The 24,451-nt window shown below is 34.8% G+C and overlaps 4 protein-coding genes and 1 non-coding gene across 11 annotated transcripts; 3 read left to right on the top strand and 2 right to left on the bottom strand.

Moving 5' to 3' along the window:
* Positions 1–393: 393 nt before the first annotated feature.
* LOC102627104 (uncharacterized) lies at positions 394–6,365 on the bottom strand. Of its 4 annotated transcripts, XM_006466730.3 has the most exons (16): positions 5,981–6,359; positions 5,704–5,865; positions 5,409–5,588; positions 5,211–5,268; positions 4,645–4,695; positions 4,207–4,289; positions 3,129–3,216; positions 2,790–2,831; positions 2,629–2,703; positions 2,426–2,494; positions 2,095–2,210; positions 1,696–1,808; positions 1,353–1,432; positions 1,053–1,173; positions 848–914; positions 394–771 (listed from the first exon to the last, which is right to left on the bottom strand). In XM_006466730.3, the coding sequence occupies exons 1-16, from the start codon at positions 6,235–6,237 to the stop codon at positions 636–638; spliced, it is 1,698 nt and encodes a 565-aa protein (XP_006466793.1). In that variant the 5' UTR covers positions 6,238–6,359; the 3' UTR covers positions 394–635. The 4 variants fall into 4 exon arrangements, 3 of the variants coding, with proteins under 3 accessions (XP_006466793.1, XP_024957189.1, XP_052300947.1); XM_025101421.2 differs by lacking the exon at positions 5,409–5,588 and having other exon boundaries at positions 5,981–6,357; XM_052444987.1 differs by lacking the exons at positions 3,129–3,216; positions 4,207–4,289 and having other exon boundaries at positions 5,981–6,358.
* Positions 6,366–7,049: 684 nt separating this feature from the next.
* TRNAQ-CUG (transfer RNA glutamine (anticodon CUG)) lies at positions 7,050–7,121 on the top strand. The gene has a single exon. It is a non-coding gene; the product is annotated as a tRNA-Gln (tRNA).
* A 2,860-nt stretch (positions 7,122–9,981) lies between these two features.
* LOC102623591 (protein RADIALIS-like 4) lies at positions 9,982–10,828 on the top strand. Its single transcript, XM_006467084.4, has 2 exons — positions 9,982–10,499; positions 10,615–10,828. Exons 1-2 carry the CDS (start codon positions 10,234–10,236, stop codon positions 10,625–10,627), a joined length of 279 nt encoding a protein of 92 aa, XP_006467147.1. The 5' UTR covers positions 9,982–10,233; the 3' UTR covers positions 10,628–10,828.
* A 1,177-nt stretch (positions 10,829–12,005) lies between these two features.
* Positions 12,006–14,596, top strand: LOC102627985 (uncharacterized). Of its 2 annotated transcripts, none has more exons than XM_006466734.4 (9): positions 12,006–12,243; positions 12,380–12,451; positions 12,538–12,612; positions 12,768–12,842; positions 13,368–13,437; positions 13,520–13,611; positions 13,945–13,986; positions 14,087–14,167; positions 14,295–14,596. In XM_006466734.4, the coding sequence occupies exons 1-9, from the start codon at positions 12,127–12,129 to the stop codon at positions 14,370–14,372; spliced, it is 702 nt and encodes a 233-aa protein (XP_006466797.1). In that variant the 5' UTR covers positions 12,006–12,126; the 3' UTR covers positions 14,373–14,596. The 2 variants fall into 2 exon arrangements, with proteins under 2 accessions (XP_006466797.1, XP_006466798.1); XM_006466735.4 differs by having other exon boundaries at positions 12,103–12,243; positions 12,368–12,451.
* Positions 14,597–15,819: 1,223 nt separating this feature from the next.
* LOC102628475 (uncharacterized) lies at positions 15,820–24,239 on the bottom strand. 3 transcript variants are annotated; one of them, XM_052444767.1, is made up of 26 exons: positions 23,894–24,235; positions 23,648–23,809; positions 23,049–23,214; positions 22,800–22,916; positions 22,569–22,702; positions 22,338–22,488; positions 22,129–22,196; positions 21,535–21,633; positions 21,265–21,380; positions 20,607–20,781; positions 20,410–20,520; positions 20,244–20,322; positions 20,007–20,150; positions 19,778–19,891; positions 19,168–19,289; positions 18,998–19,080; positions 18,778–18,902; positions 18,568–18,685; positions 18,277–18,414; positions 17,799–17,895; positions 17,574–17,699; positions 16,972–17,064; positions 16,781–16,886; positions 16,386–16,532; positions 16,225–16,307; positions 15,820–16,112 (listed from the first exon to the last, which is right to left on the bottom strand). In XM_052444767.1, exons 1-26 carry the CDS (start codon positions 24,056–24,058, stop codon positions 15,984–15,986), a joined length of 3,168 nt encoding a protein of 1,055 aa, XP_052300727.1. In that variant the 5' UTR covers positions 24,059–24,235; the 3' UTR covers positions 15,820–15,983. The 3 variants fall into 3 exon arrangements, with proteins under 3 accessions (XP_052300727.1, XP_052300728.1, XP_015381525.1); XM_052444768.1 differs by having other exon boundaries at positions 23,917–24,063; XM_015526039.3 differs by lacking the exons at positions 15,820–16,112; positions 16,225–16,307; positions 16,386–16,532; positions 16,781–16,886; positions 16,972–17,064 and adding an exon at positions 17,071–17,262 and having other exon boundaries at positions 23,894–24,239.
* Between the last annotated feature and the right edge of the window lie 212 nt (positions 24,240–24,451).

Genomic DNA, 24,451 nt, shown 5'->3' with positions numbered 1-24,451 from the left:
TTTAAATGATTTTATGTAACGAAAGTAAAATAATGTATTATCATTTATATATTAAATATTGAGGTTTATTATTATTTTATATTGTTATTTAATTTAAATTTTATTATTTAGGTATAAATATAAATTAATATTTAATTGATTTAATTTATATAATTTTTATAATTTATATAATTTACTGAATAATAAAAGTTAAAATAACTATATTTAAAATATAATTAGTATTTTAATGCAATAGCCAAAACCCCACTCCTCATAGGTTTATTTATACACCTTTCACTGTATTAATCACTTTTTTAATGCAGTGCAATATAATTAAAAACTGCAGGTTAGCGTAAAAATAATATTTTAATATAATACAATGCAGTAAATGCAAGCTGCTAAACACACCATCAATAATGAATTTAGTTTAATTTTATAATTTAATACCCAAATTAAACAAAACAGTCAAGTAATCAAGTAATGAGTACTCTAGTCAACTGGGCGTCACGTATTTACAAGAAAATTCATCAAAATTAAAAGTTTTGTAATATATAAGTGCATCGAAATGATTTCTATATTTTATTATTCTACAATAATGCGGACAAACACATACACATGCATAGTTTCATGTATTAGACATCTCTTATTAATCTAAACTAACGAGATTGCTTCTTGAAATCTTGTAGAACGACATGAGCAGCGTTGCGACCAGGTGCACCCATTACTCCACCTCCAGGATGTGATCCGCTCCCACACAAGTATAACCCTCTTACCGGAGTCCTGTAACCTGACCTGTAATTTTAAAGAAAATGATTTCTGTCTCTTATTATAAAAATTTCATGGATCATCCCCAGTTGTTAAGCATTACCATCCTTTGACAGGTCGCATCAAGAAAAGGGAGTCCAAACCCATAGCACCATGAAAAATATTTCCGCCTGTCATGGACGGTCAAGATTTAGTAAACTCAACAATGCAGTAAAAAAGTGTAGTGTTTAGCTAAAGATTATGGATATTCATCATGTCAATTTCCAATAGGCACTACTTACAGGTCTACGGCTGGGAAGTCAAATTACCTGTAAGACCAAATTCTCTTTCGAGATCAGGTGGTGTCAGCAAGTCGTAACCAATTACTGATGAGCTGAAGCCAGGGGCATATTCATCAATCAAACTAAAACATTTTTGCCCGTATGATTCCTACAGAGACAATATCAATTAGCTCACAATGCATCTGTTTAGTTTTGCTAACAAGCAAGAACATGACAAGTGTAAAAATCTTCTTCTAATGTATCAAATAGAAATGCAAACCGACAGTTGAGAGAGTACCAAAGCAGTGAACAAGACAAAAAATTGAACTAGTTGGAACTGCAACTCACTCTGTATGTAGGATCTTCCCAGCTACCATCTGAAGGTTTATACGGTGTGTATTGTGTGAATAAGCTGACAACATGTTTACCTACAAGAAAATGTGCAGATCATTCTTCTACAATCATAATTTAGTTAGGTAAAATAACATACCTCATAGGTTGAACACATAATATGTAAGTAAGAGCATTATCTACAACTTGAAAGTATCGACAAAGTGTCCAATTTATTGCACTTTCGTTTCTCTCCTTGAGAAAATTATTTGCAGTTTTTTTACCTTTTTTTACCTTCAGTGAAGAAAAAATAGCAGTTGTCCAAGAAAACTGAGGCAGGCAAAAGGAACTAAGCCCTTACCAGGCGGAGAAATAGTTTTGTCCAGTGAAGAAGGAATTGTCATCTCCATAACAGGCCTTCGCGATGGTAAACCATTCCAAGCATCTTGACAAGCTGAGCCAATCTCTTCCATACTTGACAAATGAAATAAATAATCGATAATGAGCAGTAGCAGTATCACACTCTAAAATTAAACAATTCAGTTCTAAAACCTGTGCACGTAACAAGCTGGTATCAAATTGGGAGATTGAATCTCTAATTTTCAACATTATTTTAATCCAGGCATATAACACAACAATACCACTTGCAAAAGCAGGCATAACCAGTTATAGAAGTAGGTGCAGGCAATTGGACAACCTCATTTAAAAAAGAAAAGAAGATCCCATGCAATACGTTTTAAGCATAAAAATAAAAGCATACCTTTCACAACCAATGTGTACAGTGGCTGTATGATGAGGGCCCACCTCAAGTTGGCTTGACTTGAAACAATGAAATTGTGGCAATTTATCAACAGCAACATTGATTTTCGTAACTCCCTGATTTAATCAGTAGATCTTGATTAACAAGGATTGAGAATCCATTAATTTCAAACCAATGAAACAATAGTGATGAATCAACAACAACATCTTAAAGAAATAATGATTCAAAATTACAAAGTAATCTGAAATTAGAGATTGAAAAATGAAAGGGGCATAAAGTTTAACATTTTGCCGGGCATCAGCAATAGAAGCTATTAATTAAGCAATCTTACAGAGTGGTAGTCTGAGTACTTAATAGCACGAAGAAAATCATCTGGTAAAACATCTCGAGGAACCAATCCCTGCACTAGAAAAACTTAAGTTTTGAGAGGAAATATCTGATAGTAAGGAAAGTTTGTACAACATGAATCATCACATTAATCTTTAATCAGACATAACTTTTGAACAAAAAGATTACCAGCAATACACTTCTTACCATGAAAGTCTTATAAGGGGTTGCATTTGACAAAACAAATGAAGAATGAACTCGTGTCCCATCAACTAGCAATACCTAGTTAAACAACATAGTAAATTATCTGATAGTCTGATTAAACCTTTAGATCAACTCAGTCGACGCAATGCATAAAGTGAACCAACCCCATCTACTTCACCAGAGTCTCCGATCATTATTTGTGAAACCTGTATGCAAAGATAAAAAGTTCAAAACCCAGGAACATAAAATCTAATGAAAAACCATAGCAAACTATTCAAATAATACTGTGGAAAGGAATAAAGACGAGAGGAAATTAAATAACTCATTAAATACACAAGAGTGGATCATTAAAAGGTCAAACTCAAAGAAAAATACATTGCAGTTATATTCACATCTTCACTCCAGACCAAGGCTCCAGTATTGCATAGGTTAAGAGGTATGCTTGAATGAAAGAGTTGTGTAAAAAATAATTAACACAACATGAGGAAGAACACTAAACACACCTCTGTATTCACTAGAATATGTGCACCAGCTTTGGTGGCAGCTTTACTTATGGCCAAGGATACTGAACCCATCCCACCTTCAACATGCCTACAAGGAATGTAACTCTAGCATGAAAAGCTCATTTTACATACTATAACTAATATATTTCAGCTATATGCTGGTTGAATTAAATGTTCTCGCTAACCAAAAAGCATTTGTTATACTTTAACTAATTCACACCCCCCCCCCTTTTTGTGGGAAACCTGGATGGTACGAGGGGAGCTTTATTGATAAATTGAACTTCTCTCTCTCTCTAACTATTCTGTCCATAGCATTATGTTATTTAAGTGGATCTTGTACAACCCTAATGTAATATAATATGCACTCAAGGAAAACAAAAAATATACTCAAATCCATTCCAAGGAAAACAAGAAATATACTAAAACCGCATGCTAAGTTCATGGAATTTTTAATGGAATTGGAAAAGGAAGACAATTGAACTAAAATCATCTGTTCGAATTTTTTATGAATCTGTTCAAAAGCTTTTGTGAAGCAATTGAACTAAAATTATCTCCTTGATACATAACCTCTTGAGGTCATGAAATTCAAATAGTTTGACACTACCAATCATAAAAGTCGACGTGTGTTGTAGACCAGGTGTTTCCAATTTGTTGCAAGGAGTAGTAAGATACTCAATCATATAGAGAAGTCCAACCCAATCATAACATAAATAAACTTGTTAACTTACAATGATGTAAACTCACGCTTTGCCATTTACAACTGTCTTTTAACCTTGTTATTTTATTCCACAAATTATCCCAATTCACTACTAATATCCTCTTTATTACAGATCTTGAAATGGAGAAGTACTGAATTGCTGGAACCGATCCATCATCCTTGTATCATATCAAGGGTGATTGAGAGAAAAATTTGGAACATGAGTTAAAAGCCTCAGGTGATTACAAACATCCAAGCTGGAATAATGCATGGGATAGTAAAATAGATCTAATTTTGAACTTGACAATTTGTACCTTACTATTTTGCAGTTTACAGTAGCATCATTACGATTTACATCAACTTCACAAATGAAATACTTACGACCAAAGGTTACGATCACCATCAGTTTCACCCATAACATGATGCAGCAGCACGTATCCACTCCCGGGTGCATGGATACTTGCCTAGAATAATTGAGAGTGCCAATTGAGCAATGTACAATTAATTCAGTAGAGCACCACACAACCCCAGACTCCGGATTTTGAGATAGATTGACACTGAATCTAACATCAGTCAGTTTAAACCAACATCCTTTTGTATTTTTTCAGTAATGCAAAAAAAGATCTGAACCTTAAAAGAAAGCAAGGTGAAAGGATGATCATCCTCACACCTAAATGTTGTTAATACTTAGAGAAACGGGTGTAGATAGATAATAAAAAACATCAGTGTGTGAAACAATTTCATAAAATTTAATTGTATCATTCTACTAAATCAAAATGAAATCTAACTTCAAATGAGGATAAAAAAGAGAAGTCCTACCATACTCCCAGTGATAGCATCTGCTGCCACTGTTGCCTTCAATACATCACTCTGTATTTAGCAAAAGATAAAATCAGGAAAATCAAGAAAGACAAAATAAAACAAACACCCCCACACACTCATGAAGATCAAAGCACTTGATGAATTTAATCACTAATGGTAAATTAGTGGAATACAACAACATGTAACATATAAAGAGATAACCAAAGAGCGACATTCAGTAAGAAGTTTCATATTCATGACAACACCCTCATCACTCTGAAACCAAGCTTCAATTCATTCATCTAATAGTAAATTTGTAACGTAAGCAGAGGAAATTCCATTTGCAGGAATAATTTTTAAATTTTTCAGGAAAAAAAAAAACACATCAATAACACTACTGACACAAATTATATATTGCGCTTCAAATGCAATAGTTGTATGGGATCATACACCAAATATTCATGTCAGAAACACCTTCATAGTTTCACAAATTTTGAAGCCTAGTATATAAGATTTAAATTACAAGATTTATTGAATAAAAGAACATGACATTGAATTTATTCAAATCATTAAGCTATGACAACCTCAAACCACTTGTTTAAAATCTTTGTCGTTGGGGACAATAGGATGTCCATAAAATCCCTATCAAAATATTACAAAGCTGAGTGTTAATAAATCATTATCATATAGTTTTCACAACAATCAAAATGACACATGTATGCATTTACTTTCTTTTCTTTTTTTATGAAGTAAATAACATTTGTGGTCCAAATGATACATACACCAGATCCTTTTGGCCTAACGACAAGACATGCCGCAGACAACGCGCCCAGAAAACTGATTTTTGCATCTTGTCCCTCAGTAGATCATGAAAGGATAAATCTCCATGCAAAGCTTCAGGTGGAGGTGAATCCAAAAGAAAATCCATGATTTTACAGAATTTAGAAAGCTCATTTTCATATCTGTTAATTAGCCAGGAAAAGGGGGGGGGGGGGGGAATTACCTTTCAGAAGAGACATTTAATAAATAAATAGTCCATACACAACAATCTAACAGCAAAAAATAAATTCAAAGAACCTTGGATATGTATCGGCATCACGTTTTGAGAATTTGGAAATCTCTGAATTATTCTGTTGATCATCAAACCCCAGGAGAAGGTAAAGGCCATCAAGACATGGTGTGAACGACGTCGCAATTGGCTTTAACAACTTTAAGCCATGTTTTTTCAACTCTAATTCCCTTCAGGTTTTATCATTTTAAAGCATTGTCGATTCGATTAGCAATATAATGTAAAGAAAATGTGGCAATACACGATCAGAGGCGTTTTAATTACTAAAGTGTGGAGTGGAACCACCTAATGACCGAGGGGCGGAGCAGGCTTTGAAGGTAGCTGCAGCGAGAGAACTTGAAGCCAGGGATAAGCTCTTCAGTCACGGCTGCCCCACCGATGACGTGGCGCCGCTCGAGCACGGCCACTGAGAGGCCTCCGCGAGCCAAATAAGCGGCGGCTATCAAGCCGTTGTGGCCTCCGCCGATCACCAGCGCGTCCCATTTCTTACCCTTTAACGTCCGTGTCAAGCTAACGCCGTTGCTAAAGCTCCTTCTCCACATTTACTCCTCCGTAGGAGACTCGAAGTGTCACAATGCGCGACAAAATTTTGAGTTCTTACGTGGAGGGAGTGCTGGAGTCTAGCAAAGTTGAAATGGACCCATTTGCGACAGTGGATTAATACTGGGTTGAATTTCCAATTATCCCCACTATATTCAAACCGCTCCATTTACTTTTAAAAATTTTAAGTTACGCTTATTTTTATTCTAAAGATTATTAGATTCGGATCGAATTCACTACTCAGATGTATCTAATTAGATTTCAAATTATGTGGATTGAAAAAAAAAATCATTTGAATCAAATTCGAACCTCAAAATCAATTCGAAATAAATTGAAGGATGATTATCTCAAATGAATTTAAGTTCGGATGAATTTCGATTTAAATGATATTTCAGATTAAATTCGAATTTAGAGTTTTTTTGACAATTTTCACATAAAACTCACTAAATCTATAGTTATTTTTATATTTAATTATTATTATTATTTTTTAATAAGTAATGCAATCTGATCCGATTGTTCATATCAATCAAGAACTAATCCGATCTAAAGAAAATATAATGGGATGACATAAATTATATGCCAACATATATGGTGCAATATCCAATACTTACCCCTACAAAAGGTAAGGTAAAAATAAGGTGGATTGATGAATACCTTTTTCTCTTCTTAAAAAAAATGGCATAAATTGAAATTTTAAAAAATATGGCTATCTAAACATAGGAAATTAATCAAAAACTAAACTTTAGCATTGTGGGATTTAGTAGTGTGCTCCTGACTTTACTTCTCTGTTGACAACGACGTTCTGTTCACCGTTGGTCTCATGGTCTAGTGGTTAGGACATTGGACTCTGAATCCAGTAACCCGAGTTCAAATCTCGGTGGGACCTTTTTCATTTTCCCTTCTAGTTTTACAATCAGGCTAATTAACAAGATGAGTTTTCTAAGCTGGCTAACACATGAATGCGACGCAATTGATATGATTTTTACATGTGATGATTTTTACCTATTAATTTACTTAGGAGTGGCAATAAAGAGGGGAAGGGATTGACCGTCCCCATCCCCAAAGTACTGCTTAAATCCTCGTTATAATTATTTGAGGGAAGGAAAGGAGAATCCCAAATTAATAAAAACAGATTCTAAAAAAATTTAATTTTTAAATAACTAATAATTTTATTTTATAAACTTGATAAAATTATATTATAATAATAGTATAAATCATTATACCAAAACAAAAATATCAAAATAAACTAGGTCGAAAAATATTTCCATCAAACAGAATTAATATTATCAATATTACAACATAATCCATATGTGACTCATCCACAAAATAGAGGTGTTATTGTCTATATAATTGAGGCATTGACAAATTTTATTCAATTCTTTACATTATCTCTCATTGATATTATTCTATATATATATTAGGGTTTTATATTAAAATATATTTACTAGGAATTATTAAAAAAAATAAAAGCTAAAAATGGGCACAATAGAGAGGGGATAGGATTTTCATCTAATTCATGTCCATTTCCCGAATAAAATTGAATATTAAATGTTGGGCTTAGCCATAATAAATCAGTTAAGAAGGAATAAGTTTTTTTTTTTTTTTGATTACATGAGACTATTGCTCAAATTACAGTTCAAATTACAACTCATATTACATGAGAGTATAATTGATATGTACAATCATATATTTGTACTGAGTCCTATTGATATGAATGTTGATATGACACAGCTCAGATTTTTAACCCTCTCAAATATTCGAGGGATGTCAAACTCCCATCCTGGGAGAAAGACTGTCTTCACTCGAGCTCAAGGGCTCCAAGGAAGAATATTTAAATTAAACCCCTACAATGCGACTGCGGAGGCTCGAACCCCTTCCCTCATAAATGTGAGGGAGGGGCTCTAGCCACTTGGGCTTAGCCCAAGTGGTTAAGAAGGAATAAGTTAAGAGGCCTTGTTTGCAATAAAAACCAATCCACGGCACAAGGGTACACGTCAGTTTTATACCATTTTAATAATTAGGAATCTTACAATAGATAGGCATTGCTTATGGAAGGCAAAAATCTCAAAGGAGATAGGGCTTTTGGGGATTCTCATTAAGTGGGGAAGAGATGAATATTATTTAATGTTGACATTAGATTTTTTCTCGCATGAGGTCGAACCAAGTGCAACAGATGGAGGTAACTTGCACATTACGTTAACAGCTTCCACACTTGATTTTTTCTCGCATAAAATTGAATATTAAATTAATTGTAGGAACAGAGAAATTAGCAAATTTTGACCTTACTGCATATTTGGAGTGATTAACAAGTCAATTTAAAAATCCTTTACGTTAACAACTAAGTTTTTATTTACTTCTAAGAGCATGGTTGACTGAATTTCAAGTAATTTTATTTTATTGATCATCCGAATACAAATCTCCAAGATAAGTAAGGTGCTTGAAAAATAAATTAGGGCTTTTCTCACCCGTTGGGTTTTAAAAGAACCTTTTTAAGATAGAATCTGATTATTTAGCCCGTTAAGCGGCCTTTGCTTTCTCAAAGAACTTGAAAGTCCTCGACGCTAGTGAACAACCACGTTTATTAGGCATGAAAGTCGCATCACGTGCCTGAAAGATTTCTTGTGCTTCTTGTGACAGGGAAATCTCTACATCTTAACCTTATCTGAATAATTAAATGATGCCAACTTTGTAAATTAAATCTCTCTGATCCCGTAATTCAGGCCTATAGAGCTCAGCTTCCACACTTGATTCTTATCCTAGAGCACTCGAATATTAACCAAAATTAGCAATAACGATGTTTGCCATCCTGGAACTAATTCTTGATTAATGACAAGTTGCCAGTTGGTTAGCAGCTCCGGCCTCTCGGCTTTCTTTTTTTTTTATTAATCTCTTAGCTCTCGGCCTCAGCTGCTTTCCTTAAGTTACTATCAATGGGCAGTACCTTCTTAACAACTCAGATATAAAAAAAAAAGGGTCGCTACTCTTGTATCCATCATAGACTGGAATATCAATGTTCAATTGGCATCCTCATCTGCATCGATTCGCCTACTTGCAATATACTTGCCAGAAGAGCATTAGCAGAAAATATGGAATAAAAGCTGATGATATCACAAATGAATTTTGCGAAGGATCAGACATGTTTATTACGAAAAACACTTTCAAATACTCCTCAGGTTTGAAGTTATAATTTACAAATGCCTTGCAATAGATAATAACTAGTGTTTCGTTGCCACTTTAAGTTGTATTCTAAAAAATTTTTAAAAAGAAAAAAAAGAAAGTTGTATTCTATCTCTCCAACTCAAATGAACAGGAGTATTCAAAAATGTTTTTCAACCTTTAATCGTTCATACAGACAAGATTAGGAGCACAGGATCTGGCTTTTAGACTTTTGGTCACATTCTTGATCTACGTGTTGAGACAGCTATAATATTCTGGGTTATGCAAGTGGGTTCGTTTCTTTCAAGAACCTTAAATAATTTTTTGAATAATAAAAAGCCCACATGCTCATAAACTATATAAGAACGTCGTACTCCCAGTTAATAAAATATGTAGGAAAAATTTTGAAGACTTGGAAAAGAAGTAATTAATTAACCAAAAGAAAAGACAAAAGGAAAAAGCAAGCTGCTGTGGGCTGACTAACACTTAAAAAAAGCAACGAAAATATTGATATCCTTTTGCTTCGTGTTTTATGGCTAATATAATATAATATATATGCGATATACAAACTTAGTTTTAGCCAACTTGCACCTCACTGTACACTCCATTCGTTTCTGGTTTGGTCGCCGCCTGCATAGCAACTTCGCTTCCCTTTCTATCTTGACTAGAGTCTTGCACTCACATTTCATTTCTCCATTTAATTTGCCAGGATAGTTCACATTTCACTGTTCATGAGCTTCTCTTCTCTCTCTATACATTCTGCTTAAGCACCTCTGGTCTTCTTGAAAATTCGCCTTCGTTTCCCTTTGAGTACAACTTGCTTCCATTGTTTACCTATATATATGGAATATTCCGGTCAGCGTACTTCTACTATTTCGGGGTCGAGTTGGACAGCCAAGAAAAACAAGTTGTTTGAAAATGCTCTGGCAATATACGATAAGGATACCCCTGATCGATGGCAAATCATAGCCAAGATTGTTGGGGGAACAAGCGATGAGGAAGTGAAAAGGCGGTATGAGATGCTCGTTGATGACATCAAGAGCATTGAGTCAGACAGAGTGCCTCTTCCTGATTATGCACAAAACGACACCAGCAATGAAAAGCGCAGGTATCTATTTTAAAATTCATTATCATTGCAGCAAGCATCACATGTTAAAAAAGCTAGTTAATTTGTGTCAGCAGAGCACTTTTTGCTGCCTGGCTTTTATTTTTCTAATCCGCAGGGCTGAAGCATAAAGCTGATCAATGGCGACTGCTAAGCATGAATTAGAGAAAGAGAATTTTGGAGGAGTAATCACTAGTCGTTTAATTTAATTTGTCTTTGTATTTTCCTGTCTATGATAACTTAAATGTAACAAATTTAACTTCAAAAAACAAAAAAAATGTAACAAATTTTGTTCTTGACCTAGACTTATATATGCACATTACTTTCTTTTCCTTCATTTTGTTTTTTGAATATATATAGTTTGCTCAACTCTTTGTTATGTATACAAATCATGAAGGGAAGCAGAACAATGGAATTTTCATTTCAGCACTTCTTGTTTTATCATTTCTGAGTATAACAGTAACTCAATTTCTTTGCTACCTGTATGAGTTTGATTCAAACCTTAAACTTATTATTTTCAACACAAGAGATTTTAACAAACAACAAATTTAACTTATTAACATCCTTAATCCAGTACTTGTTAATTATCACTCACTCACTCACTTATATTACAGTTTGGACTTTCTCAAGTGATTTGGAACAATAATAAAACTGAAATTGTAAATTGAAGAGTAGAAGAACTCATATTTGTGATTTGTCAAATGAGCTCCCTCATTAATATTAAACCAACTAAAATATGTAGAAATAAAACTTTTTTTTTTTTAATGACTGAAATTTTTAAATAAAAAAAAATTAATGGCTTTATTTGGGAAGAGGGTGGGGAAAAATATTGGAAAGAAATTGAAGCTTAAAGCATATAATTACACATAGGCCTGCTAGACGGATTGGAAGCGATGTTGTTATGAAAGGCACCCCGTCACATGGCTGGTGCAATTTCCTAACAGGGATAATTGTCTAAGGCTATGTTTGGCACATATGATTAGACTAAATTAATTTATGAGATTAGATTGGATTATATTATATTATATAAAGTATTATTTTTTATTTGGTATAATGTCGAATAGCATTATGTTAAATTCAATTTAATAAAATAATAACTATTTCAATAGTTCAATTACTTTAAAATTATAATAATAATTGTCGATTTTTAATATACAATGTTATTATAAAATTAATAAGAGAATAGTTTTTTGTTTAATATTATTTAATTTTTTATATAAATTATTGACGTAAATTTTTTTGAAATTTAATCTTAAAATTAAATACAAGTGAAAAATAAATTATCGAATAAAATTTTATTAATTTGGCTTAAAATAAGACCTGAGAATTAATTTTCCCTAAACCCATAAAAGAATTTGGACTAGAAGCCCCAAAATATATGGACCAAAAGTTAGATTAATTCATTAATCCGAACTGTCAAGTACAGTATTAGATTTGATCACCCGCTGGTTTCTTTGAACACCCTCCCCCCCTTTCTCTCTCTTCTTCTTCTCTCTTAATCGGCTTAAAGTTGGTAATTTGAGTAGCTTTAGTGGGAGTATTTTGTAATTTCAACTGGTATTTATTATATTTGAAAGTGGAGGAACAATGGAACAAGAACTCCCGTGTAAGGAGTAGATGATATGAGAGAATGAATACCGCCTACGCAGCCACGTTTCGCACAGCTCATCTACAGACTACTCTGGAGTCTGGAACCGAGTTTGAGAGAAAGAGAGGGATGGCTAGAAGCGAATCGTCGCCGATTAAGGTTCGAATTATTCCTTTTCCTATTTAATTAGCTGCATTCACACACACGCACATATATGTATATGTGTGTGTGTGTAATATGGAAGGAAGCATTTCCATATGGTTTCCTAATTGTTAAAGGTTAGACTTCATGACAGATAATTCTTGGTTCATCATCAATGGCACGGAAAGAAATCCTAGCAGAAATGGGATATGAATTTACTGTCGTAGTAAGCGTTCCAGTGAGCATTCATTTTATACACACACACACACAAGAGCTCGTCCAGTCCAGTTTCATATCCGTTTATGATTTTAGACTGCAGAAATAGATGAGAAAAGCATTAGGAAGGATAAGCCAGAAGATTTGGTAATGGCTCTTGCTGAGGCTAAGGTATACATGACTTTTGTATTTACTGTATCAATCTTAATTTTTGTTACTGTCGTGTCTTTTGAAAGAACAACAGAACAACATTCCCTTCTACTTTACAGCTTGATAGTTATTAGTTAGCGACTCTAGTGTCTTAACATGATTATTTTTATCCTTAGGCAGAAGCCATCAGGTCAAGACTCCAAAGTGCAGGTCAACTAAATCCCACAACTCTGTTAATTACTGCCGACACAGTATGTTTTAATTCCTCCCCTTTATTTTCACATTATAATTTACTTAACTGAAATTGGCAAGAGTAACTGGTGCCTTATTCTCAAGGGATCTGTCAGGTAGCTTGTTAATGTCAAGTTCCTTAATCCTCTTGGGTAGTCACTATAGCACCGATGCACCTTCACCTAAGTCACTTTACCAGTTACTTCTCTAGAATGATAATGCACGTATTGCTTTGAATTTTTTAATGAATTACACATACTCATACATCATTCTCCATTTTCCTGGTGGCCAAGCAGACCTATATCTTGCATCACTGTTTTACTTGAAAATCTGCATTTCTCATATCTGGTTCCGGCTGCTGCCATTGCCATGTTGGTTGCATGCCATGTAGATCTACTTTACAGAATTTATATGTGCATACTATTAATAGAAGATGTTATCACTAAACATTAGGAAACAACATTTCAATCTGGTGATTTTCTGCTTGTTGGGAAATAGGGCTTATTTGAGGTTATTTCTTACTGCTAAATCCGATGGATTTTGAGGTGGTGGTGTATAAAGGTTCAATTAGAGAAAAACCGTCTAGCAAGGAAGAAGCACGAGAGTTTATCAAAGGTTTGCATAATCGGCTTCACGTTCACATCTTTCCCTCATGAGGAATTTAATCATATGCTGCCTATTTGTTGGCTTGTTGCAGGTTATTCAGGCAGTCATGCAGAAGTTGTTGGATCGGTGCTTATAAGCAATCTTAAAACAGGAATAAGAAAAGGGGGATGGGATAGAGCAGAGGTACAAGTTACCTGCACATGCAACCTATTTAATTTGTGCTTTTTTCTCATTACTGAAAATAAAATTTTTAATACTACATAGTTAATTCAAAGTTTGATTTTGCATTATTTTGCCTTATATGGTTGGAGCCATGGGATTTCGTCGGATTATTTGGACTTTAGAAATAAATCATCTCCTAGTTTTTGTAAAGTTTATAGTGCCTAAGATGTTGATAATTTTCTTGGAAGTTAATTCTGTCAAGTTATTATTTCTTTGAGAGTCTAGATACTGAGGTTGCCTTTCAGCTAATGGTTAGTGTTCTAAGATATCTATTGTCTTGTTTACGTTATACAGGTGTATTTCCATGACATTCCTGATGAAGTCATTGATAACCTGGTAAAATTGTTTTTACACACAAGCCTTTTTAGTACTTTTTCAAGAGCTTTTCTTTTTGCTAAAGGTAATAGTCCCTCTGTTGGTGGTGTGTTGCACTCAGATTGAAGAGGGAATTACATTCAATGTTGCCGGGGGTTTGATGTTGGAACATCCGCTGACTTTGCCCTTTGTTGAAGCTGTGGTTTGCTTCCCTCCCTCTCTCTCTCTCTCTCTCTCTCTCTCTCTCTCTCTCTGTGCATACAATGGTCATGAGAATTTGGCAATTACCTCCAATTCTTCTGTTATATGCATCAATCGGTATTTTGTAGGTGGGGGCAACCGATACCGTGATGGGACTTTCTAAAGCTCTCACTGAAAAACTCATATGGGAAGCTCAACAGCAATGAATTAATCCGTCAAAATTCAAGTACCTCTGAGTTGTGGGATTGAACCCATTATACTCATATCTGCAGATTGATTTATTTTTCCCGTTGAGAAGGCATTTTATTTGATATTCTCAGCACAATTGAACTAATAAACAATGATTCTTGCAAGTAATGTATCTTAGATGTGTTACAATATTTAACAATTGAACCATAAACTGCATGTAATGCATGTTTAGTTCTTTATACCCAAAGGGCCCGGTTTGTTTCCTGATAAAATCCAAGATGATGGATTGGTGATCTGTAGCCATTGAATTAGAAGCTTATCACTGAAGTTGATTCCTGGGACCACTGGAGTGTTTATAATTATTTCCAATTTGAAAAAAAAAAATATGTACCAATAAATAACGATTTGTAGTACCTTCCAAATAGAGGTAAGCAAACCAATAAGGATTTAGTAGATGCTAAATGAAAAATGTCTATATATATAAAGTCTATCATTATTAGGATCCCACATTAATTAGAAACCTTCAAGTCGAATCCTAATCTCAACCAAAACCTAGTTCTTAATAAAAGAGACTAGAATTTTATTATTATTATCTGAGCATCACTCGCTTTAACCGTGTAACGGCAGTTGAGGTTTATCGATCTTAAAACCTGGCCTTTTGCTTAATTTCTATATACAATATTATTATTAATTAAGTTGTATGATTATAGTAGTATTATAGGAATGCTATGTAAATTTTTAATTGCTTTTAGTTCATTGTTAGGATAAGTTATAATACTTTAGGCTTGCATTTTTATGTCAGACTTGTTTATAGTTTTCAGTAATTTTCTAAAACTACAATTGTAAATATGAAACGCTTTAGAATGCTGATCATCAAATGCGACACTAAGCAAGAAAAGTCCAGAAATTACTTGATTAATAAATGAAACTTCATGCTTAATGGCTTATTATGCCTGTTGTGGTCTCAGGAAATAAAATAACTATAAATTGGGTAAAGGGAAGGTAGATTGGTGACGGAAGCCAAATATTTTCGGTTTTTGAAGATTGTAGGAATTGGGTGGAAAGCGAGGACGAAAGCACCTTGTCCTGCTGCTGTGGTATTCACAAACAAATGCCCCACCAGTTTGCTGCCTCCATTCGCAGTTGCAAGCTTCCTAATTCTTACACCAACAAGGGCATTTTGCACGCTGACGAAGCTTTCAACACCAATCTTGGCCCAATACCCATAAAATAATCAAATGATTGATGCTCTACCTCCACCCATTTTTGCTTTAATTATGATCCTTTTCCAAGGCTTTGCTCTGTTATAAAAACTTTTTCTTCATACAAGGCATTTTAATTTTTATAATATTTGTACGTTATGTCACTTATGTGTGTCGCATTTTATCAAATCCTTGCTTGTTATGAACAGGTTTCCATAAAAGGCATGGCTAAAAGGCAGAGATAGTTGTGCCCATTCAAAACTATAGTAAAGTCACCGTGTATAATTCAATTCAATTGGGAGCTTCAGCCTTGAGGGTCGTCTATTATATTCATAAATATATTTTGATAAGCCAATGAATCATAAAGATTACATACAATGGTACAAAATGATTGGTTACCCTTGCGCCTCAAGAAAACAGACACCTTTAACTCATCAGCCTTGGGGCCTTGAGAAAATAAATATCCCTCACGAACCCTTTCCCCAGTTCGCCCACAGCTTTTAGCACACCAATTGAATCTGTTTCTTCTTCAGGTGCTTCCTCTCGTTCGCGTTTCTAGTAATATTCGAGGGTTCAGAACACGTAATTAGCTACAGTTGTAACTTTATAAAGATATCAGACAATATTCTCACAGGACATTTTGGTTATATGTTCAATTTTAATATACCTTTGACCCAACCCTCTCCCATGTTAGTCCGATGGCGTCACCTCCCAAAGAATCATACCACAACTTCAATTTTTTTGAGTACTCTTTCTGTACGTATAATAACAGCATGTTAGTAAAGAATCCAAATCAATATTAAGGAAAAATAAAACATTATAGAACACTTGCCTCTACGTCCCCAACAAAGCATCTTAAAGGATCAAAGTCTACCATCATCTTATTTTTAACTTCCTCTGAGCTTCCCTTCATTTCCTCAGGCACCAAGAATGGGCCAAAAGCCTTGCTAGCATTTACACGAGCCACATGCCTCCCTGCCCAAAATATGCAAATTAAGACTTGCATTAATCAAAATAAGAATATTTGAACAAACTGGACATTGGGATTGGGAAGGGGTAATATCTAAGAAATAGCCATTGGAGGTCATTTTTTTTTTCAATTTTTTCTATATTATTAAATAGGCAAAACATAATCCGATGTAACGCTAATAAAGCAGTCCATTTAGGAAAGATGCAAAAGTTAAAAGGTGTCAAAAAGCCCTCACTAGGAGTCTAGGATATACCTCTGTTTACTTCGGACGGGAAAAGAAGGCGACGTGGGTAAGGTAACCTGTCCCTGTGGAGAAGAACCACTGCATCATAATTGTTCAACGGTGTCCGGAAAAGGCACTGCAAGTGGAAAATAGCACTGCTGTAATGCATATAATCAAAAAACAATGAGTGCAATAACATCTGACAAAAGTTACTCACACACCTCCCATCTGCAAGAATCAGTCTGATCCTCCAGTATGAGTTTAGTCAATAAGTTTGCACTGCTTCGAGCATAAGCTACTAGCCTCTTTAGCTCCTGTTACATCGAGATAGCCACATGCCAATGAGGTAGGCCAGGAGCACCACAAGTAATAAGTCCACATGTATGCCACATAAATTTATAAGTATTGAACAGCATGTAAGCATAGGGTCAAGGAACTGCCAACATGAATTCTTACAATTGAAGAAGTTTCACCAAGGTGACCACTCTTAGTGGATAATTTAATTAAGAACTCTGCATATTCATCAGTTTGTCTCAAATTACAAACCTAAAAGCTGGATAAAAAATCGGCTTCCATGAATTTAAACTTTAAACAGTAAGTTTACAGAGAACAGGTTTGTGTGTGTGTTATATTCTCCCTTTTCTGGGAGGGGGATTGTATGGAGAATAACAAATAAAGACATAGATGATATAGAAACAAGTTTTTGGAAACAGCAGCATCCAATAAAATGTAAGGAGGGAGAGACAAATGTGAGGGAAAAAAAAAATTATTTAGCAAGCATTAAAGATATCAGCATCAAACAAATTTGGAAGGACCGACAAACCGTAAAGTTTGGCGAGCATGTGGTCCAAGCTTCAGATGCCTTGTCATAAGCAGTTGCCAGAAACAATGCTGGGTTTACATTTTGCACATTTTCTTCAGATGCTTTTCTACTTGACATGAAGTTATCCTGAACAATCATGATGTAATTAGAAAATGTTTTTAAAGCTTCAAAAGACCAGTAGTCCAGTATACATTATACAGTTTAATTCTCAATTGGAAAACCTACGTTAATCACTTTAAAGTCCTCTGGGCCAAAGTCATTATTTATGTCAACAACCAAAGCAGAAAAGGTCCAATCATACTCAGCTAGAAGACGCAGAAACCTAACAATAAGATAAGTTTTGCACAAAAAAGAATTGTTAGAGTTCCCCCAGGGGGAAAAAATAGGAAAAGGAAAGAAAGAGGTTTCCAAGCATTTACAGACCATTGTAAAATCAACACAGCAAACAGTCTCCTGCAGCTCAAATGTAACTTTTTTTCTTTTAAACGAAAGGAGCCTAAATGTACATATGTTGAATAAAACAATCAAGTTTCTGCTTGTTTGTAGGTCCATAGGCTTTGTCTGTTCTTAAGGTACAGTAATAGACTTTCAGGATATTGAAAATAAAAACAAAGAACATGCTGACCATTGTAGTAACCCTTGCTGGCCAAACTGAATGTATTCTCAACAAAAGACAATTTTAAGCAGCAAAACAGAACTTAACCTTAAGAATCCAGTAACCCGAGAGCACGGAACATTAAATGGTAAAGGCTTCAAAAACAGATACGCAACCAATAGTTCAACAGCCTCCTCTACCAAGCAAGCTGAAAACAAATGTGAAGCAGCCCACCTCTTTGCAACCCTTAAGGATATCAAAAGTGAAGTTAATATGAATTGATTTTTTCTTGGGAAGACAGGAAGTATTTCAATCATCACCAAAACTGAAAAGCATAAAAGCAGCAAAAGTAGAAACTGGATACATTCATTAGCTTACTAGTAGTTCAAGAAATCTCACCTAACAACTGGGCCAAATACCGGGTAACGACCCTGTAACCCATTAATCATGCTTGCATGCTGACCACGAATAAAAAGTATCTTGTCTGTTGAATAAACCCGCTTTGCTTTATTTCCATCTACAAAATGTAGTGGTTTCAGGATGTCAAACGTCAAAAGAACCTGAATTGCAAGTATGTGAACTAAAAATCATATATAAAACCGTTCTTACTTTCACTTTTCACTAAACTCAACCCTCTCTCATGCAAAATCTTAAGACGAAACGCATATCCAGACATGAAAATATCAGCATCATCCTCGGTAGCACTACATGTCATCCCCCATCTATTCTGGAGACTGAAATAATACCATCATCAGTTAGGACTTTCAACATATATACAGGTGGGTGTAGCAAATGAACATAGAAAGTTAAAAAGGTTAGTCTGATCTACCTCTCTCCAATTTTAATAAGGAAAGCAGATTTAGTTTTCTCTATTGCTACATGGTCCATTGGCCAATTCCCAGAGCCTTCTAACTAGATAAGAACAATGAAAATTTCAGAAATAATCTGAACATACATATTTAATGTATGAAGAAAAATACTATTAAAAAGTGATCATGCCTGAATCATAACTTCCAGTGGCTGAATGCATGATGGGGTGAGCTTATGTAGTCTTGAAACAGTATGTCTTTCATTGGCCAGCGGGTGAGGTTCAGGAGGGAAGACAGATGTGAACCTGAAAGCTGTCAATTATGATAAGCATACATGAATTTTATTGGTCAACAAGGGAGAGAAGGCTAAGAAAGATACAGACAACTAAAACTTCGGCTATAGTTATACATAATATGCCGACCAATCATTTTTCATTTTTCCAATAGCGCAAAATTTAAGCCACTCAGTTAATGAATAATGATAAGCATACACCAATATTTTTTGGCTAAAGAAGATGAAGATGTGGAGAGGCTAAGAATCATTATATTCATAAGGAACAAAACCACAGAAACAAATGAAATCAACTAGGAATTAAATCAAACTTTTCTCTATCCTATAATTTCAAGAACATGTTATTGCCTTCATATTAATTAGCAAGAATTTCATAGAGGACAGTAAATTTACTTCACAATAATTATACAGATACAATGATGGCACAGCAAAATGAAGGAAAGTCTAACATGGAAAGCAACAAAAAATAGCATTAAACAAAAAATTCTTTAATGCTAAGAGGTAATACCCGAGTCCAAAGGCTGCACACTAGATATCTTCAAAGGGATATCTTCAATAAGATGCAAGCGCTTTGATAAAACTTCAAATGCTTCAAGCAAACTTGCAGAAAACGATACAAGATCTGAAAAAATAAAAACATTGCTTTTGTAGAACTATATGATTCCAAAGTACAGGGAAATAAAACAAACAAACAACCAACCAAAAATCACAAATATTATAGCAGTGAATAGTATTACCTTTAGCTCCATGAAGCAGAGAGAAGTCAAGTTGATCAACTATTTGCACTACGTTTTCTTTCGATAGAGAAAGATGACGCAGAAGCACATACTCGATAATTCCTTTTAAAATGAGGTGTCTCGTCCACTGCTCACTTTCCCAAACTGTCAAGTTGAGAAACAAAATTGTTATTTTAATCATTGTTGTCCATTTACTGTCAACCAACAGCAACGAACACAAAAATATTAATGCCCAACCTGTGCTTTCCGCAATTGTACCATCTTTAAATCTGCGAAGCTCTGCCTTCTCCCCCCAAAACTTTCGGAACCTGAGAGCCTGGTGCAAAGGTTAAGTACGATAAATACTTGAATCCAAGAAAAAATAAAATAATAAAAAAATGAACATATATGACTCTTCAAATACCTCTTCTTTATTTTCGGCATTTGGACCAATATCAACTATCCTAAAAAGTTTCTCAAGAGAGCTCACTGAAATACCAACAAGTAATGGCTCCCTATCAAGTACTGCTAAGCCCTGGAATCAGAAAGAAAGAAAGGAGTTGATAGAAGACAGTGTATCAACAATATAAGATGTTTTGAAGTTTATACTTGATTCCATACATTTTCTATATTCCATTCCGAGGGAGAGTTTCTCCAAGTAACACGAATGGACTTTGCTCTGTCAACCAATCCTTGATTCAGCAAACTATGCACCTTCTGCTCATACAATCTCCAACATTCATCATCCAAACAAAATCCCAATGCATGAACCTCAGTATGTCCCCTCAGATTTAATCTAAAAGGGAAAATTTCATAAAATAAATGCAAAGAAGTTATTATGGGCATAAAATTGCAGCTGATCAAGAAATTAAAATCATAATGCAACTACAAGCAACGGTAATGCATTATTCTAAAACCTAGATCTCACACCAATGAACCTCAAGTTGTCTTCTTTCGTAACCAGTTATGCATGGGCAAGGCACTTGTCATCATTTTCATGCAAAGCTATTTGACTGGCAATATGCAACTTTAAGCTAATTCAGAAAAACTTGTCTGACCTTCGCTCTGGCAATTTTATTGACTATATGTTTAACAGTCAACTAGGCCAGGACCAAAAGCAGTCATCAAAACGACAATTGAAGTGTCATCCTTATATAGTGTACAAAAATCATTTTTAAAATAAAATAACTGTATTGTAACAAAATCCGATCGAATGTTGTGGACTTGCAATTGTTTGATCCAACCTCCCCACAAAACGTAGCAAATTAAACCAAAATACCTAACACAGTAGTCATATTTAGCAGGAAAGTCAATCTTGGTAAAAAATGTCTCCTCAAATCCACCATCTCCGCATTTATCCATGCACTGAAGTGTTGAAGCAGCCTCATCTTGGAGCTGAATGTGAACCAAAATTAAAAGAAAAAAAAGATCTTCAGGCACTTGCAATATGGTCTAAAAATATTAGAAATCCCAAAAGAGATCCACTTCCATAGATCCCCCCTTCTGAACTGTAACTAATCAATTCATCAATATGCTGGTTTAAGAGTACCTCACAGAATCCAACACTTGTCATCCGAAAAGCCAGATTTACTTGAGCGGATGGGTCACATATAACAACAGGAAATGCTTCCTTATATTGCAATTTTTCCTGCAAGCCCATAGTAATAATAACTCAAGTATGATAAATAAGAAGCATAAAGATGATCAACATTGCATATTTAAAGTCAGGTAACAATGATAGAACATCCTGAAGTGGAAACTCATAAAAATAATTAGCAGACTTCAGTGAAATTTGGGATTATCTCAATCAATAAGATATAGACAAACCCCTTTTGCATCCTCCAATTAGCTCCTAAATCTGATCAGAGCCATAACAAACTTTAGCAATGGTTAAGTGATTAAGAATTGCACAGCCATCGTGGATCTTATGGAGGAGAGCAACCTAGAGGATGCTCACACTAAGAACATCTCCACTACTTCATCTTTTATTACCGTGTATGGTGAGTCTTGGCGGCGTATAATGGAGTATTCACAAAAAACTAAATTTAAAAAAGAGAAAAAAGATAGAACACGCAAGAGATTCATATTGAGCAGCCAGAAGAAACCACACATCCATCTAGTAAGGAGCTATGAAGTAACAGACCTCCTTTGAAACACCTATCTGGCCTTTTGGTGGAAAGTAAAGCCCACGGTTCCACAATTTTGAAGTGGCTGCATACAAAAATAACAGTTGGTAATCCTGGTTATAAGATAATACTCCTCTAACAATTACAGTAACATTACCCAGAACTTTCTACTAAACTCAATTGTAAGGAAAGAGTATTAGGACTTCAGAAAAAGACCTTAACATACCAATGAAGTCTAGAACAACACGAAGTATCTGCAGCGCTTTCATAGAATTGTTAATTTTATCCAGACTCACAAGGTATGACAACAAGATAGAAATTAGATATCCATTTAAGCAATCGTGAACATATATCGAACTTCTCTGCCGAGCCCAAACCTACAACACCATTAACGAAGGTTCATGTACAAAGAAATTGCAGCAAATAATCAAAATGATTGAGATATCTAGTATTATACCTTCAGCAAGATTAAAGCCTCTCCCAGTTCCTTCCATCTGCTAATAGTTTTCTCAACATATTCTGCATTATCCTCCAGAAACATGTCTTCCAGAATACTACTATTGTACTTAGGTGTAGCCCGAGGAATACCATCTTCAGGATAATTCAAAACACAAGTAACTAACATATGATTAACATAACCACATAGCTCAAAACAAACACCACACTCAAACCAAAGCCAACACACTACCTTGATTAAAGGCACGAACATTGTTCCGCTTCAAGTTCAACTTTGCAATGTTGAACAGGGATGCTGCCGTAGGAATTATCCTTACAAAAAATCCAGGAGCCTCAACAGACTTCACGGCTACATTATTATTTTCCCCATTTCCAACAGTGTGATAAGGGTTACCAAAAGTTATAGAAACAAGAATCTCGTAACTCAAATTAATGCAATGTGGTCAACCATTTTTTCAAAAACATGCAAGGAGAAACAAACCTGGGTAGACAACTAATACAGGTTTTCGGGCCTCATTCTGCATGGCAGACCATTCCACCTTATCAAATGATGGGGAGGATTTCAAATGTTTTTTTATTACACATAGGTAAAGGCACCTTTTGGCATGATACCGGTGATTAAGATAATCTTTCTCATGGAAACACTCCTGTTGGCCAAAAAGCTCTCAGAAAATAAACTAATAAAAAGACCTAAAAGGGATGTATATATCCAAAGTACTGAAGCAGGCAAAATAGTATGGCAACTTCACAAATGCTTATATCTTCAGGTTTTCAAATAAAGTAATTCATCTCAATTCTCAAATCTAGCTGTTGCTACCCAACTTTTGGATGGTATATTCACACACATATTTTATCACTCATAGACTGATATATCATCAATTTAAAATAATATTCCACATATGTAGCATTATGTTTGATGGTATTCACCGTGAAACAACACAAAGCTTGTTGTTTTGAATAATGCATTAGCTAACCTAATTGAAAATCACACAATCCATCCATACTTCTTCCTAATTTTATCACAGTTAAATGGAAATTTATAATCCCATCTATACTTATCAGTTTGATTTGATAAATTACCTTTGGCAGCCCAACAAAAAGATCCACATTCACAGCAGGCTTGACTACACAATTTATTGAATAACTACCGCCAATTTTAAAAGTTTTGGGCTTGTTAAACTTGAACTCTACTTTGTCTGCACCAATGTCTCTCACAAAACCAGGAGCTAAATCCGCCGTAACCTGCACATATTGTTGACGCAACAAAAATTCTCAATTAAAATAAACGACTATATTCAATTGAACTTCATGAGGTTTTAACATTACCGGAAAGGCATCGGGGATTTTACTGATTGATTTTCTTACGGCCGACACGGTGTCGTCGACGAGCTTGGTAATAGCAGGTGCTCGGGCGAAGTGGACTTCTTTCAAAAGCTCTTCTACTTTGTAGTCCATTGGATCCGTTAACGTGACAGTGGTATCAGCATCCATTGTTGTTCGCCGGTGTATCGTTCCGTTGGGTAAACGGCTTTAAAAGGAGCTGACTGTTGGTTTATCGGCAACCGGTTATTACAAATTAGGGTTTAGTAGGGGTTTAGCAGAACAGAGGTGGCTGGCGGGAGAAAAACAGGAGCGAGAAAACGAAACGGCTGAGAATTTAGAATTGCGTTATTTTTGGGCCGGACTATGAACATCTAATACATCAGTGGAGCTTTTGACACCCCTCCAAAATCCTTGTAACACTCCTTTTAAATTATATTTTTTAAAGTTCCCCAGCTTAATTTATAAAATACTAACCCACAAACGACTAAGTATTTCTTTTAAATTTATATTTATAAAATGTATACTAATCCTAAAATCTTAAGTTATTTTCTTCTTGTCATA

The sequence above is a fragment of the Citrus sinensis genome, chromosome 7 (assembly GCF_022201045.2).
Source record: "Citrus sinensis cultivar Valencia sweet orange chromosome 7, DVS_A1.0, whole genome shotgun sequence".
In the NCBI taxonomy this organism is placed as follows: domain Eukaryota; kingdom Viridiplantae; phylum Streptophyta; class Magnoliopsida; order Sapindales; family Rutaceae; genus Citrus; species Citrus sinensis.
This window is presented reverse-complemented; position numbering and strand designations above follow the sequence as displayed.

Bases quoted from the DNA above. Each gene is read 5' to 3' on its own strand.
- LOC102623591 (XM_006467084.4), top strand. From the start codon at position 10,234: ATGGAATATTCCGGTCAGCGTACTTCTACTATTTCGGGGTCGAGTTGG.
- LOC102627985 (XM_006466734.4), top strand. From the start codon at position 12,127: ATGAATACCGCCTACGCAGCCACGTTTCGCACAGCTCATCTACAGACT. The intron at 12,244-12,379 runs GTTCGAATTATT...ACTTCATGACAG, and splicing joins GCGAATCGTCGCCGATTAAG to ATAATTCTTGGTTCATCATC. The intron at 12,843-13,367 runs GTATGTTTTAAT...ATGGATTTTGAG, and splicing joins TGTTAATTACTGCCGACACA to GTGGTGGTGTATAAAGGTTC.
- LOC102628475 (XM_052444767.1), bottom strand. From the start codon at position 24,058: ATGGATGCTGATACCACTGTCACGTTAACGGATCCAATGGACTACAAA. The intron at 22,703-22,799 runs GTAGTGTGTTGG...ATTATCCTGAAG, and splicing joins TGTTCGTGCCTTTAATCAAG to ATGGTATTCCTCGGGCTACA. The intron at 16,308-16,385 runs GTGTTCTATAAT...ACGTACAGAAAG, and splicing joins TGTTGGGGACGTAGAGGCAA to AGTACTCAAAAAAATTGAAG.
- LOC102627104 (XM_006466730.3), bottom strand. From the start codon at position 6,237: ATGTGGAGAAGGAGCTTTAGCAACGGCGTTAGCTTGACACGGACGTTA. The intron at 4,696-5,210 runs GTTGTCATAGCT...TGCTAAATACAG, and splicing joins TTTTAAACAAGTGGTTTGAG to AGTGATGTATTGAAGGCAAC. The intron at 3,217-4,206 runs GTAAGTATTTCA...CATTCCTTGTAG, and splicing joins GGTGATCGTAACCTTTGGTC to GCATGTTGAAGGTGGGATGG.